This window comes from Eumetopias jubatus, unplaced genomic scaffold (assembly GCF_037043125.1).
Source record: "Eumetopias jubatus isolate StellerSeaLion01/CBP00866 unplaced genomic scaffold, mEumJub1_p1.0 scaffold_13, whole genome shotgun sequence".
NCBI classification, from domain to species: domain Eukaryota; kingdom Metazoa; phylum Chordata; class Mammalia; order Carnivora; family Otariidae; genus Eumetopias; species Eumetopias jubatus.
This window is the reverse complement of record NW_028274819.1, coordinates 52,214,187-52,230,610: the sequence shown is the minus strand read 5'-3', so window position 1 is coordinate 52,230,610 and position 16,424 is coordinate 52,214,187. Positions and strand designations below refer to the sequence as shown.

The following is a 16,424-nucleotide window of genomic DNA, read 5'->3' as shown; positions in this document are numbered from 1 at the left end:
CCTTACTCTTTTCTTTTTGATAAGTCTGGCCAGGAGTTTATCAATCTTGTTAATTCTTTCAAAGAACCAGCTCCTAGTTTCATTGATCTGTTCTACTGTTCTTTTGGTTTCTAGTTCATTGATTTCTGCTCTGATCTTTATTATTTCTCTTCTTCTGCTGGGTTTAGGCTTTATTTGCTGTTCTTTCTCCAGCTCCTTTAGGTATAGGGTTAGGTTGTGTATTTGAGACCTCTCTTGTTTCTTGAGAAAGGCTTATATTGCTATATAATTTCCTCTTAGGACTGTCTTTGCTGCATCCCAAAGATTTTGAACAATTGTGTTATTTTCATTTGTTTCCATGAATTTTTTTTAATTCTTCTTTAATTTCCTGATTGACCCATTCATTCTTTAGTAGGATGCTCTTTAGCCCCCTTGTATTTGAGTTCCTTCCCACTTTCCTCTTGTGATTGAGTTCTAGTTTCAAAGCACTGTGGTCTGAAAATATGCGAGGAATGATCCCAATCTTTTGGTACCGGTTGAGACCTGATTTGTGACCTAGGATGTGATTTAACCTGGAGAATGTTCCATGGACACTAGAGAAGAATGTGTATTCTGTTGCTTTGAGATGGAATGTTCTGAATATATCTGTGAAGTCCATTTGGTCCAGTGTGTCATTTAAAGTCTTTATTTCCTTGTTGATCTTTTGCTTAGATGATCTGTCCATTTCAATGAGGGGGGTATTAAAGTCCCCCACTATTATTGTATTGTTGTCGATGTGTTTCTTTGCTTTTGTTATTAATTGCCTTATATAACTGGCTGCTCCCCTGTTAGGGGCATAGATATTTACAATTGTTAGACCTTCTTGTTGGATAGACCCTTTAAGTACGATATAGGGTCCTTCCTCATCTCCTATTATAGTCTTTGGTTTAAAATATAATTTGTCTGATATAAGGTTTGCCACCCCAGCTTTCTTTTGGTGTTCATTAGCATGGTAAGTTGTCCACCGCCTCACTTGCAAACTGGGGGTGTCTTTGGGGCTAAAACGAGTCTCTTGCAGACAACATATCAATGGGTCTTGTTTTTTTATCCAATCTGATACCCTATGTCTTTTAATTGGGGCATTGAGCCCATTTACATTCAGGGTAACTATTGAAAGATATGAATTTAGTGCCATTATATTGCATGTAAGGGTACTGTTACTGTATATTGTCTCTGTTCCTTTCTGGTCTATGTTACTTTTAGGCTCTTTTTTGCTTAGAGGACCCTTTTCAATATTTCTTGTACAGCTGGTTTTGTGTTTGCAAATTCCTTTAATTTTTGTTTGTCCTGGAAGCTTTTTATCTCTCCTTCTATTTTCAATGACAACCTAGCTGGAGTATTCCTGGCTGCATATTTTTCTCATTTAGTGCTCTGAATACACCATGCCAGTCCTTTCTGGCCTGCCAGGTCTCTGTGGATAAGTCTGGAGTGGATGAGTGCCAGGAACAGAAACAGGGAATGACTCCTTTCCTTTCTGATATTATATACAGTCAAAAGAAGCACTTAAGAAAGTTTTCCAGAGGACTGCATAGAAGGATGTGTGTGCGTACACGTTAGGAACCGCTGTCTTAGAAAGGGCATGTGAGACTCGCTGGGAAAAATAGAAAACCTGAGACTGTCTCTGGCCCATCACTCTTGTACCTATAGAGCTTATACCTCATTCCGTTCAGGAGGAAGGGAGTAGATGAAAAGAGCAAATGAGGGGGAGTGGGTCTAACACTCTCCTCTCTGGTCACCTGTGCATTTGTTTTTGTTTTCGTTTTGTTTTTAAAGATTTTATTTACTTATTTGAGAGAGAGAGAAACAGCATGAGAGGGGAGAAGGTCAGAAAGAGAAGCAGGCTCCCCGCTGAGCCGGGAGCCCGATGTGGGACTCCGGGGACTCCGGGATCATGACCCGAGCCGAAAGCAGTCGATTTTGATGGGGGTTCTCTGTGCCTCCTGGATTTTGATGCCTGTTTCCTTCCACAAATTAGGGAAATTATCTGATATAATTTGCTCCACTATACCTTCTGCCACCCTCTCTCTTTCTTCTTCTGGGATCCCAATTATTCTAATATTGTTTCATCTTCTGGTATCACTTATCTCTCAAATTCTGCCCTCGTGATGCAGAAGTTGTTTATCTCTCCTTTTCTCAGCTTCATTATTTTCCATCATTTGGTCTTCTATATCACTAATTCTCTTGTTCCTCATTTATCCTAGCAGTTAGAGCCTCCATTTTTGATTGCACCTCATTAATAGCTTTTTTATTTCAACTTGGTTAGATTTTAGTTCTTTTATTTCTCTAGAGAGGGTTTCTCTAATATCTTCCATGCTTTTTTCAAGCCCAGCTAGTATCTTTAAAATCGTCATTCTGGACTCTAGTTCCAACATCTTACTAATGTCCATATTGATTCGGTCCCTGGCAGTCAGTATTGCCTCTTGTTCTATTTTTTGAGGTGATTTTTTCCGTCTTGTCATTTTGTCCAGAGGAGAATAGATGAATGAGAACAAAATGCTAACAGGGTAACAATGACCCCAGAAAAATATACACTAAACAAATCAGAAGAGACCTGAAACCAGGGGAAAAGAAAGGGAAAGAAAGAAAAAAGAAAAAAGAAAAAAAGAATATGATCAAATATGATCAGGCTGGTGCATAGATCAGTGCCATACACTAGATTTGGGGCATATTTTGGTCTGTTAGAAGAAAGTGCTTCCCAAAATTTTAAAGAAAGAATAACTCATATATGTACAAAGATAAGGGTAAGTATGATAAAGGGATGGCATATGACTGTACATATGAAAATTATAAAAGATTTTTAAAAGGAATTGATAAAATACAAAGTTGGTTGAAAAAAGAAAGAAGAGGATTAAAAAAAAAAGGAGAGAATGTCATCAGGCAGGAGACTAGAATAAAGCCATACACTAGATATTTAGGGAATATTTTGGTCTGTTAGAAGAAACTGCATCCCAAAATTTTAAAGAGAGGACAACTTTTATATATATATATATATATATATATATATACCAAAAATAAGGTTAACTCATATGAAGGGTTAAAATATGACTCTGAAAATGAAAAATAAAAAAGATTTTTTAAAAACGGATTGATAAGATTTTGGTTGAAAAAGGGTAAATAAAAAATTAAAAAAAAATTTTAAAAATTACCTTTGAAAGACTAAAGAATCAGGGGGAAAAAGCCATGAATTCTATGTGCTGTATTCCCCTAGTGCTGGAGTTCTGCCATTCTCATTGATCCGTAAACTTGGTCTTGGCTGGCTGTTCTTGCTGATCTTCTGGGGGAGCAGCCTGTTGCAGTGCTTCTCAAATATCTTTGCTGGAGGCAGAATTGCCCCGCCCTTGCTGGGGGCCGGGCTAAGTCAACTGCTCGGGTTTGCTTTTGGAAGCTTTTTTTCCCTGCAAGCTCTCCATACAGCTTTGGATGACAGGAAAGAAAATGGCGGCCTTGTAATCTCCACCCTGGAGGAGCTGAGACCCCGGGACACCCCTCATCGGTGAGCCCCCAGAGAAAAGCAGTCAATCAGTCCCATCTCCCTGGTCTCCGGCCACACTCCGTGCTCACCTGGCCTGTGACCAAGCGTTTCTATCTCTGGCACACAACCCCGTGTAGAGTCTCCAAGCCCAGCAGATTCCTGCAGTGTGCTCCCATGCTGCTTCTCCCGGGGGAGGAAGGGGAGTCTCCCCAGATCTGCCGCTTGTTGGGTCCCTGCTGGAAGAGCAGTGGCCTGACTGTGCTGTAGGTCACAGTTTATGGCAATCCCGAGCTGAGAGCCCACTCCTTGGCTCCGTCTCTGCAGCTGGCTTCCCCGCTCCAATACCTGGGAGCTCTGCTGCACTCAGGCACCCCTGGTCTTTCTGTGACCCCGAGGGTCCTCAGACCACACTGTCCCGCGAGGGTTCCACCCCTGGCTTAGCCACTGGAGTGACGTCCCTCAGTGGAGCTGACTTCTAAAAGTTCTGATTTTGTGCTCTGCTGCTCTATCACTTGCCAGTAGCGGCTGACGGAGGCCCCCTCCCCCATCGTCTATCTTCCCAAGGATTGCCTCGGATTCACTTCTCCGCATGTCCTACTTCCAGAAAGTGATCGCTTTTCTGTTCAGAGAGTTGCTGCTATTCTTTGATCTCCTGTTGAGTTCGTAGGTGTTCAGAATGGTTTGATCCCTATCTAGCTGAATTCCTGGGACCAGACAAAATTTAGGTCCCCTACTCCTCTGCCATCTTGCTCCTCCCCCCTATAAAGAGTCTTTTTACCCAGCAAAGGCAGAATATGATAAAGCCAGAAGCAGTGAAAAACATGTCTGACAGAGGATTGTACAGTTATAATCAGGGAAGCCATGAACTCATGTTAACTGATAGATAAAAATAGTATTGGTTAAATAGAATTAGTAGTTTAAAAATTTCATGATTAAATGCAAGCAAAAAGAAAAAGTTGATGTCCTAAACAAAAGATTCACAGCTACCATACTCTCAGGTTCCAAGGAGGAAAAAAACACTTTATTAATATTGTAAATATCTAATAGAAACAGAAAGAGGAAAAGGGAAATCTGAGCATAGATGAGGACAATAGTAAGCAGTAAAGGAGAATAAGACAGTTACATCAGATGGGGTACTTAAAACCTCCAACGTCATTAGCTGGGGAAGCCCCATGGGTGGAGACAGCCAGGCTGGAGTCCTGATAGACAGGCCTGGGTGGAACATCCTCCCCTCAAGGGAGACTTCCAACTGACCATCCCCATAAGGGCCATAATTATAGGGCAGATGACAAGAGTCTGAAGTTAAACATTCGTTTGCCTACGTGCAGTTTGGAGGAAACTGCATTTCTATGTTATCATGTCTTTATGTGTTCAAGGACCCCAGGGCATATGTGCTTGCCTTACCTTCCAGATTCCATCCTGGGGGGCCAGACTAGCCTGGGGCTGGAGAAGATATAAGGCAAGATTTACAGTTCTTGGTATCCAGACCAGAAGGACCAATTATGACCTGGAAGCCAGATAATGTCAAATAACCAGACTCCCAAGGTCACTTATGCAGCACGAATCTCACAACATTTTTAGCCTGCCTGCGTACATGCAGGTTGGGGTGGTCTGTTTTGCAGGACAAGTCACAGAAACCTCCATCCGTATAATACAGTTGAGAATTACAGCTTTGAGGAACTCGGTATACAAAAATCTCATGTAAATGGAGCAGTTTCATGATGGCTAGATGGTTCGGTTTAGTTTAAATTACCAATTCAGGGAGCACAATAAATGTATTGAATGCCCATTCTTGTTTTATGATTCATACACGACTGGACACCCAAACCATAACTTTCCAAGTTCCCCAAGTTCTCTTTAAGGAATAGTACCCACAATCCTCTTCTCCACACTCTACTGCAATTGTCTGTGAGAAAAGAGGTGAAAAATGCCTCAGTGGGTCTGTTTTGTTTTAACACTGTAGATAATGGGGTTCATCACAGGAGGTGCTAGTAGATAAATATTGGCCAATATGACATGTACAATTGGAGGGGCATGCTTGGCAAAGCGGTGAGTCATGCACAATCCCACCATGGACACATAGAGGACCAAAACAGCCAGAATGTGGGATAGACAGTTATTGAGTGCCCGGAGCCTTTCAAGCCAGGAGCTGATTCTCAAGACACTTCTCAGGATGAGTGCTTAGGAAAACACAATGAACAGGGGGTCCAATGTAATAATGACCAGAGCTAGAACAGATCCATACCAATTATTGACAGTCGTGTCAGCACACACCAGATGAATCACGTCTTGATGGAGGCAGTAGGAGTGGGAGAGATGGTGGGAGCCACAGAAGGGAAGCCTTTTTAGCAGGAACAATGTGGGAAGAACAGCCAGAACACAGAGGCAAATGATGGCTACCCCTATTCTGCTGATTACTTGGTTGGTGAGGACAGAGACATAATGGAGGGGGTGGCAGATGGCCACATAGTGATCAAAGGACATGGCCAATAACACAGAAGATTCCATAAAGGAGAATCCATGGAGGAAGAAGAACTGGGAAAAACAAGCCTCAAAGCTGATCTCTGAGGCACCAAACCAGAGGACCCCCATGACTGTAGGCAAAGTGGTGAGGGTAAGCCCCAGGTCTGTTAGGGCCAACATAGAGAGGAGCAAGTACATGGGCTCGTGTAGGGAGGGCTCTGTCCTGATGACAGCAAGAATGGTGATATTGCCCATGATGGAGACAGTGTAGAGACAACAGAAGGGGATGGAAATCCAGGTATGGAAAACCTCAAAGCCAAGTATGCCCATGAGGACGAATAAGAAGGAGACTTGAATGGAGTTAGTAACCAAAAACATGACTGGAGGAGGCAGCCTCAAGACCAGAGTTCTTTGCCAAATCTGTGAAAAGTGGACAACATAAGGATTTGAGTAAATGTTCTATGACTACTTGAAGTTACTCTGATAGATCATAAAAGAAGACCTGGGGAAAGGGAGCTAGCTGCGAAATGAGTTTTAAAATGTTTTATCACTTTTGCTTGTTTTAGCTCCTAGCTTGTCATCTCTTGTCAACTGGTGAGTTGAGAGCATGAAGTTCTCGTTAGTTTTAACCCAAAGTCTTCTTTATCTGTGTAGAAAACAGTTATGCCTTTGCAGCAGGAAGGTGTAGGGGTACTTTATGGCTGTTGGAAAGAAGAGCTGTGGAGAAAAGATTACTGTAGGACATCTTTGGATGACATAAAGTTAGGAGAAAAAGACAAAGCTAAGACCAGTAATGTACAAAGCAATTCCAAAATGCCAATTGACTCTTTTGAGCCAAGCAAACCATACAGAAGTAAACTGAGATAAAGGAGTGGGAAAAAATAAAGACTGTCTTCAGAATCTAGGTGCCCTAAGAAGGAACTTTTAGAATCAGATGGGTGCAGGGACTCTGTTGGAAAGGACTGTACATGAGCTAAATGGGTAAAACTCTGGTGCTCAGATATCTGTTAAAAGAACTCATATTAAAAGACTAACCTAGGGGTGCCTGGGTAGTTCAGTTGGTTAAGCATCCAACTCTTGATTTTGGCTCAGGTCATGATCTCGAGGTCCTGAGAGCACGACCCCATGTTGGGCTCTGCGTTCAGTGGGGAGTCTGCTCTAGATTCTTTCTCTCCCTCCCTCTCCTTCTGCCCCTCCCCGCCAAAATAAATAAGTAAATCTTTTTACAAAATAAAATAAAATAAATAAATAAAATAAAAAATATAAGACTGGCCTAGGAAGCACTTTCTGGGAAAGACAGCAATGATAGGTAGGATCATCTCTGTGGGAACAATTTCATAGGGTTGGATTAAGGAAAAATATCCTCTTCGTACATAAAGCAATTGGATCCATTGTATCAGCTAGTAGTTTTCTGTAAAACTGTTTAAGCTCATACTGATGAATGTGAACGGGAGCAGAATCTGCCACCCCAAAACACTCCTGTTTGGTTTAAGGATTATCTTGAGCTGATTATTTCTAAGAAACAGCGGACATAGAACGATCTCTGACATCTGAGTAGACATTACCTTTGGGATCCTTACAGTGACCGGTGAGACATTTACATTTATAAGGGAGACCTAGAAGAAGAGAATGAGGAAATCTTTGGAAACTCTTATAAAGAAGAAGGCAGAAGACAAAGAAGATGTAAACCCGCATAACAACCATTCCCGTGTTTACTGTGCTTTCCGTGGGAACCTCCCATTATAAGCCCTCCCTCCTACCCATCCAGCCATCCAACATCTTCCTTTGTCTTTATCCAAAGAAGGCATTTAAGGTGATAGTTTGGGCCATTTCAAGGAGTTACTCACTTTTCCAGGGTAAGACCCGTGTATACAGGAGGTATATACATTTTTAAATTTTGCTTATTTTTCTCCCAATAATCTTTCCCTAGAGGGAAGCCGCAGCCGAAAACCTAGAAGGATAAAGGGAAAAATATTTTCCCTCTCTTACAGTTGTTTGGATAAACTATTTCATCTGTTTGTTTTTAACACTGCTATCTGGTAAAACTTCCTTCTGCCTTCTCTAAACTTGCTCTTGATATTTCTGTCCTCTACGAGAAAATGGAAAGCATTACTTGGAATACCCCTTGTGACTCAGGGTGAACATAGGTGTTATCTTACCCACTATGAAGACTGGTAGATTGAGGAAGCAGAAGAGAATGGGAAGGGAGGAAATCCTGGGCTATGGAAATCAGAATCTTTTCTATTTACCCATCACTCTCCTGCTTCCATAATGGCGTCAGAGTTCCAACAGTTTTTCCATCAGTGAGAGACCCCTTTTTTTGGTTCCTTTTCTCCAGAAATAACATTACCCAGAGAAAGTTCCCTTCAGCAATCTGTGCCTCGGCACAGTACCATAATGTACTTTTAGCTCTGTCCCTCAAGATCCCAGAGCATCACCCTTCCTTCCTCCAGCTCAGCAGTGACATATAACTCTATGTCCAGTTCATAGAGATAAGTCTTCCTGCTCAGCCTCACTTTCTGTCCTTTCTTTCTGGTAATCCATGACCATGTACTTCACCTGTTAGCCAAGTGCTTTGCTTTTTCTGTGGAACTCCTCACCCTGCTGAGCAGAAGCATTTGTATAGGCTCCTGCAGGTCCTCAGGGAAGAAGGTAGCCCTTGGGCCTTACAGGATCCCAAGGTATGGAAGCAAGAAAGATTTGTGTGGCATAGTTTGCCCTGGACCACACCTAGTTAAGGACACAGAAGTACATACAGATTCCAAGCACAATTTGACCAACATTAAAACCAAAACAACCAAGCAAAAGCTTTGTGTAAATAGTTTCTCCAGAGATGTTTTTTGTTTGTTTGTTTTTACTTTAAGTAGGCTCCACACCCAGCATGGAGCCCAAAGCCGGGCTTGAACTCATGACCCTGAGATCATGACCTGACCCGAAATCAAGAGTCAGACACTTAACTGACTGAGCCACCAAAGTGCACCTCTCTGGAGATGTTTTTGACTGAGAATTTCTGGAATTCTTTGGACAGAGAAACAATTTCCAAAGAGAGGAAATTCTCCTTATGAAGTATTTATCATATGAAACATTGAACCAGGAACTTTCCAGCACTCTTCTCTATTACACACTGTGATTCTGTCTGTTTGTTTAACCATTAATTGCAAAGATAAATGAGAGTCAGGGAAGTGTGATGATAAAAGATTGAATTAAGGATGAGGCAACTCTTATTTTATACTAGGATAATATCAGTATTTTTATTTATAAAACAGAATTGTTTTCAAAATTTTTATATCGTTTTCCCCATTATGTTCAGTAATCCTTTTTCTTTTAGAAAAGAACAAATATTGCATTTTCCTACCTAAGTGGTTGTGAATTAGGCTAATTTGGATTCAAAATCTAATTTGAATACTCACGAATTGTGTGACGCTGGGCAGCTGCTAAATTAAACTTTCTTTGCCTTAACTTTACTTTCAGTATGTCAAAGATAAAAATCATGTTTGGAAAGTGCTGAAGACACTTTCTGAGACATATCAAAGCCTAAATAATTGTTAGCTATAAATACTAATTATACTAATACTAACTATACTGTTATGATGCTTATTGTTACTATTATTTTTGTTATTATTATTATCCAAACTTTCCAAGATGCAGTTATTTAATTTATTCTTTTCACTCTTTTTTCCTAATCTGCAAGCATGGTGTTAGGATCTTTGATAAGAAAATTAGATTATTAGGAATGTGTTCTCATTAGCAACTTAAAAGTAGTTGGGGGACCCTCATGTTTGTTCTCAGAAATTTCAGCAAACCTATATTACTTAACCCTTTAATGCCAGAAACAGTGTTATATCTTGGTAATGCATAAACCAAGGTGATACATCTTTGTAGGGGGCAAATAACTAAGGCATAAGAAGGAAGCCAAAAGAAATGTTATCAGTTACATTTAGATGGAGGGAACAGAGAAAGATGAGATCTATATTTCTAATAATATTTCAAATCCATAGTATTATTTCAAAATATATTCTCTCCCAACAGATAATATTAAAGACTGAAAAATACAGACTTTGACTATCATGCCATTGACTTGCATTTTGGTAAAGTATTGAGCTCTGACTCTAGACCTCTTGATTCAAATTCTGACTGTGTCCTCTACCAGCTATGCGACCTTGATTCATTCAGTGAAACACACTGTGCCTCAACATTTTAATTCTCAAGTATTTCCCACAACTGTTGAAGAATTTTACTCTCCCACAAGCCACATATTGGAGTTCCAAGCGCTCCACATCCATAACAACACATGGTACTGTCTGTTGTTTTAACTATATAGTCATTCCAGTGTCTATAAGTCATTTTATGGTGATTTAAATTTGCATTTCCTTTTTACTTTTTTTACTTTTTTTTACCCTCTCCTAAATTTGCATTTCCTTCAGAACTAATTATTTGATCGTCGTTTCACATAGTTCTTAGCCCTTCACATATCTTCTGTGAAAATATTTAGATTAAAAGTTTGCCTGCTTTTATTGGATTGTCTTATGATTATTGAGTTGTAAGAGTTCTTTATTCAATCTGTATACAAGTGCTTTTTCAAATGTACATGTTATATATATATATATTTTCAATCTCTGGATTGACTTTCTTTCCTTAACAGAGTCTTTTGAAGAACAGACTTTGTTACTTTTAATGAAGCTGAATTTATCAATTAATTTTTCTTTCTTAAAAAAGATCACGGAGACTTTTTACTCTGTTTTCTTCTAGATGCTTTACAGTTTTGTTATATTTTTATTATGTACATATAGGTCTTTGTTGTGTTTAAATTAATTTTTGTGTAAGGTCTAAGATAGGGTCAAAACTAATTTTATTTCTATATACATATACAGTCGTACCAGCACCATTTATTGAATAGATATTCTTTCTTACAAAAATAGTTGGTGACTATGTTAAATGTCAATAATTGATTTATGTGAAGATCTGTTTCTGGACTCTCTCATCTCTTTGGTTGATGTGTTTGTCTCTCATTCTGATTATTCAGCACTATCTTTTTACTGAAGATTTATAGTAAGTTTTGGAATTAAGTAGTATATGAGCTCTAAAAGACTTTTTATTTTCAAGGTGTTTAGTTATGTTCATTCTTTTGCATTTCTGTAAAAAGAAATGTAAAACAACCTATAAAATTCTATCAAAAAATGCTAAGATTTTGTTATTGTTTTCCCCTAACCTCCAAATGAATGGTGCTGAGGTCTTATTCTTTTTTTATTGTTACTGGATTCACTTACGATTATTTCCTTAAGACTTTAAACAAGCAAACAAAAACAAGTTCATGGATGGATAGTATAGGATAGTATTCTCTTTTCTCAGAAATGTTGCTCTGTTTTGGAATCAGAAATATCTTGACCCAGTGTATTGGTATGTTTCCTTTTTTTCTATCATACTATCATTTCATTTATAGCCCAACTTATTCTTTGTACCATAGTTCAGATATATTTTACTTCTGCTCATATAATAATTACACAATATTTTGTTATTATTTTCACTTTAATATTCAATTGTGTTTTAATGAATTTAATAGAAATAAATAGGAATAAAATAGTCATAATCTCAATTGTTTTTTAACCTGAAAATGTTTATTTTACATTAGTTTTTGAAGGAAATTTTCACTAGAAATCTACATTGACAGATTTTACTTCTACCACATCACAAATGAAGTTCCATGTTTTTTTTTATTCTTTGACCTCCATTGTTTCTGAAGAAAAGTCGGAGAGAATTCTTCTCATAGTTTCCTTGTATGCAATGTGTCTTTTTCTATATTCGTTTAGTTGCATGTTTTCTTTAATTGACCTTGCTCAACATTTGCTGAGCATCTGAATTCATGAGTATCCTTTATGTTCTAATTTTGAGAAATTTCAGCCAATAGTTCCTCAAAACTTTTTGATCCTTTTTTCTCTTCTTCACTTTAAAACACTAATTGCACATGTCATAGCTTAATAATGATCCACCACTTCTGGGAGTCTTTAAAAAAAAAAAAATCTTTGTTTCATTCAGTGCTTTTGTTTGGATGATTATACTGCTGCATCTTTAAGTTCAGTGACTCTTTCTTCTATGCTGTCCAATCTACTCTGGATCCCATCCAGTAAATTTTTAATTTATTTTCCTCTACTTGGATTCTCCTTTTTTTTACATGTTCCAAATATTTCCTGAAATTCCTAATCTCATCCATATCTAAATTCCTCATCTCTTCCTATCCAAAGTAGAGATATATTGGGAACAAGACAAATAATTTTAGCTTAGTGGAAGATGGATGGCAAATTTCAGCCAAACTTTTTGGGAGAACACCTCTAGGCTCGAAGAGAACCAAGGAATAATCTTCAGATACCACTAAAAATGAATCCCTTCTAGGTTGAAGCTAGAGTGCAACTCAATATAGCTCATCAAAACTGAAAAGAACAGATGGTCACCATTCCAAGATTCTATTGGAGGCCACCTTGTGGCATTTCTTTTCCCTGTTGTCTTTTGGTATCTACAGAACAAATAGGTTGTGAATGGTCCTCTGACTCCTTCTCCTAGTCTGATTGCTGGAAGGAGAGGATATTCTTTATGTCCTGGAATTACAAATATACAGATGTGAACAGACCAGAAAATAGAGAAGGCTTGGTCTGACCAGCTAATGCTAGGAAGCTCACCTAAGAGCTATTGATCTGCTGAGTGGTTCTAAGGCCATTCTCCTGTTTCCACAGCTTTGCTTTGTATTCAGTGTATCTATACAGGGATGATGTAACAAAAATTCCTCAGGAGACTTTGAGGTTCATGAGGGTAGAGACCTTACCATTTATCCACTGCTCTATGCTACAGCCTTGTACAGTGCCTGGCAAGTAGTAGGTCCCTAATAAATATTTGTGGATAAATGGATATTTGTGGGGCTCTCTGAATGCCTGCATGTTTCTGCGTATAAGGGTATGTGATCTGTTGAACTTCCCTGGTTTAGCTAAAAAGATGCTTTAATTCTCTAACTTTAACAAACAGTATTGTTCTTGGAGCACATCAGGCACATTCCCTGAAGCTCATACTCAGGGTCACAGGTCAGTGGCAATGGTTGTTACCAAGGGATGAGTAAAGTTCCTTGGGCTCAGCGTCAAAGCGCAGCTGCTGGCACAGGCCAGCTGAAGAAACCAGAGCAGCAGGAGTCCTGGATAAAGCCAGGGCCCCAGGAAGCAGTATTCTGTTACTTTGAAGTCAGCCAAGAAGGTGAGCCTCAAAACTGGGAGGAGGGGTAGTGAGGGCCCATTAAACAGCATTGAGATAATGCGTGCTTACAAAGAAGCAGAGCATCAGCCTCGTCCATTGTCACCGGAGGGTCTGGCTCCTTCCTCATTTGCCTACTGGCAAGGCAGAGGCTCAAGTCTAAACCATCCCACTGACTACTTAGCAAAAACCCTGCAGGACACAGATAAGAAAATTTACACCTTAGGCTTCCTCCGTGCTGTAAATGAGGAAGCACAGAAATAGCTAGAGTTTGACTCTTTCTCAGGCTCCCTAAGAAAGCATATGTAGAGCAATTTGTTACTTCAGGACACAAAAAAACATTTATTTATTTTTTTCATAAATTATCACTTTCTTGTGACATGTTATTCTTTCAATAGCTGTCTGAATGGTACATATCTTACTTGCTAAAAAACAAAATTCAACTAAGTAAATTTGAAGATCTAATTGGCTTTATTAAGTAATTCATGAATCGGGCAGCATCTCCTCCAGCAAGTAGAGGGGAGCTCCTAGGAGGTGTATAAAAGGGCGGGTTTTTATAGGAAGGTGGTGGGGCAAGGAAGCTGTAAGCAAAAGTAAAGAAAGGATTATTCTGGGCAAGGTCATTTTCCCTTAGGGGGAACAAATGGGGCTCTTGTCATGCAGCTGACCTTATCTTCCTTTGGGGAATGGAGAGGGCCATGTGATAGACATGTTGGTGCCCATCAGAAAGTTACTGACTGACCAGTTAAGACTACATTTCTCGAGGGTGGGGGTGGGGGACAAAATTGAAATTAGATTAGGTATTAAGTCCCGGTTTACTGATTTAGGACCTTAACCTCAGTGATATCACTTTGGGCTTTTGGTTTCCTTTTTAACATGTTGAAGAGAGTGGAGCTGAAGAGGTTAAATCACTTGCTTTTTGTCACATGGCTGGGATTCAATTAAGTGATCTGACTAAATTTCAAAGTCCTACTGTTACGGAACCTGGACTGGATCACCCGACAGAAGAACCAAGCATCCCTCGGAAATCTTGCAGGATAGGAGGTTTATTTAACGCCGGCGGGCTCAGAGGACAGTGATCTCCAAAGGTCTGAGCCCCGAGCACAAACAAAGGGGGTAATTTATACACTGCTACGTCTGCATACTGGGCACTCTTGGCGCGTGCAGGAAGCGGGGCAGGGAGAGGAACCGGATTGGCGTGCGTGGGAAGCAGAGCAAAGAGAAGAACCCGGAAGAGCCCCCGGGGCAGGGGCTGGGACTCCCTTGCTGGCTCGGTTGGCCATCTTAGGACACAGATTTTTCCTTATCACTATGAACTTCCATTTCTTCATGCCATTTTCCAAGAGGATGAGTTCATCATCATTGGAAAAGAGTCCAGTGTCTAGCTGTGTGCTTGGAAAACCATATCCCCCCCTCTCCTCTTTCCCTGGCTAATGTGCTATTTTATCATATATTGATTTATCTGGTTATTCCTCTAGGAAGTCTCTTGTAAGCCCTCAAGTCTGGTTTAATTTCTTATTTCTTTGGGTCCATTTGTACTATTCTGTTGCAAGTGACTACTTATATATCTGTCCCTCCCAGGAGCATGTTGTTCCCTAAGACCACTTCTTAATTATTGTGTATCCTCAGTGCCTAAATATAACAGGCACTCAAAAGGACTAACAGGGGGCAACTTTAGGGAGGCACCCACTCTCAGGTCCTGCAATTGCCAACCTTGCCCTTGTACAACGGGAATGGGTGTCTCCTTAAATTTTGCTCTTTAGGTGTCTACCTTGCTTCTCTTTGGCCTGACCCTGATGCTCAATATTTGTTTGGAGGGAAAGAGAGGACCTGCCTCTCACCAAAGTTTTATAAGAAATTCCGTCTCTTTAGGAAATTTCACACAGGGGGGCACCTGCGTGGCTCAGTCAGTTAAGCAGTTGCCTTCGGCTCAGGTCATGATTTCAGGTCCTGGGATCAGGCTCCCTGCTCAGCTGGGAGCCTGCTTCTCTCCCTCTGCCTCTGCCCCCCACTTGTGCTCTCTCTCTCTCTCAAATAAATAAAACATCTTTAAAAAAAAAAAGAAAAAGAAATTTCACATGGATTCTGAGATCCTGTTAAACTGATGTTACCTCCTTAATCATGGCTCAGCTGATAATATGCTATTAATAAGGAGGAAAAAGAGAAATGCAGTGAGAAGCCTGATGAGGAAGACTAGGTTAGCAAAAGATCTCAGAATGGAGCAGTTCTACCTGGGCTCAAAATATAGATTATTGTACAGGGACTGGGAAGTTTCAGGAGTTGGGTAAAAGAGAACCTGACACGACCTCAGATATAAAATAATTTGAAGAGGTATTCACTTGGCCTCAGGAAAATGGTTCCAGATTGCTATGTTAGGGGAAAATAGGTGTCAATGTATTAATGTATCAGACTTGACTCACACCTTGATAGTCTTCAGGTTACATAGATTGCAGACTCTTAACATGTGTCTCATTGGTCTCCTCTCTGCTTGTATCCCATGACTTTGCTCATCTCCCACTGGAATTTTTTTAAGAGTTCCCCAAATATTTTCCATTCCCCTAATATCCTAACACAAATGTGTGTTTTTGTTATTCTCCTTAAAGCATTTTAAAGGTTTTCAGGGGGCGCCTGGGTGGCTCAGTCAGTTAAGTGACCCACTCGATTTCAGCTCAGGTCATGATATCAGCATCATGAGATGGAACCCAGTGTAGGGCTCTGTACTCAGCGGGGAGTTTACTTTTTAAACTTTTCAGTGAGGATGGAAATTGGTTCCTCTTTAGAATGACTGGGGAGAGGCAGGATGTAAGGAAAGAAGAGCTAAAAAGATTGTTGTGGGAAAATGTGGAGCCTTTCTGTATGGAAACATTCCAGACTTTCTATGCTCACATGGATGCAGGCATCCAAAGAGGAGGGAAGTAGACAAAATAAATTCCAACATGAAGCTTTCTCAAGGACTCAGACCAAGCTAGAGGATCCCTTTGATAATCCCAACATGTGTAGGTCTTTCCAGCCTGAAATATTCCTATCAATCACATGCCATAAAACAGAATTCATCTAGGGAAGTCTGGTCACCAGGATCACCAGGACCTTGCATCAGAAAAAAGTGTGCTGAGCTTTGGGGGGGGCGGGGGGAGGGAAGTAATTTTCTTTCTACCCTTCAAGGTTCAAAACTGGGACCAACGCCCTCTTCCCATAATAAAAGGCTGATTAACCTGAGAAAAACAAGTTCAGTAACATGCAC

At 40.1% G+C, this 16,424-nt stretch overlaps 1 protein-coding gene and 1 long non-coding RNA gene across 2 annotated transcripts in view; one reads left to right on the top strand and one right to left on the bottom strand.

The window, feature by feature from the left end:
- The first annotated feature begins 3,392 nt into the window (after positions 1–3,392).
- The window catches only part of LOC148162650 (uncharacterized), a 55,436-nt gene continuing 42,404 nt past the window's right edge, over positions 3,393–16,424 (top strand). Inside the window, exon 1 of the long non-coding RNA XR_015766671.1 lies at positions 3,393–3,511. This is a non-coding gene — a long non-coding RNA (uncharacterized LOC148162650). The remainder of the gene's footprint in view (positions 3,512–16,424) is intronic.
- Positions 5,384–6,331, bottom strand: LOC114218712 (olfactory receptor 51Q1). The gene is given in 1 exon segment (XM_028115949.2): positions 5,384–6,331. A coding segment is annotated over 1 exon segment (948 nt).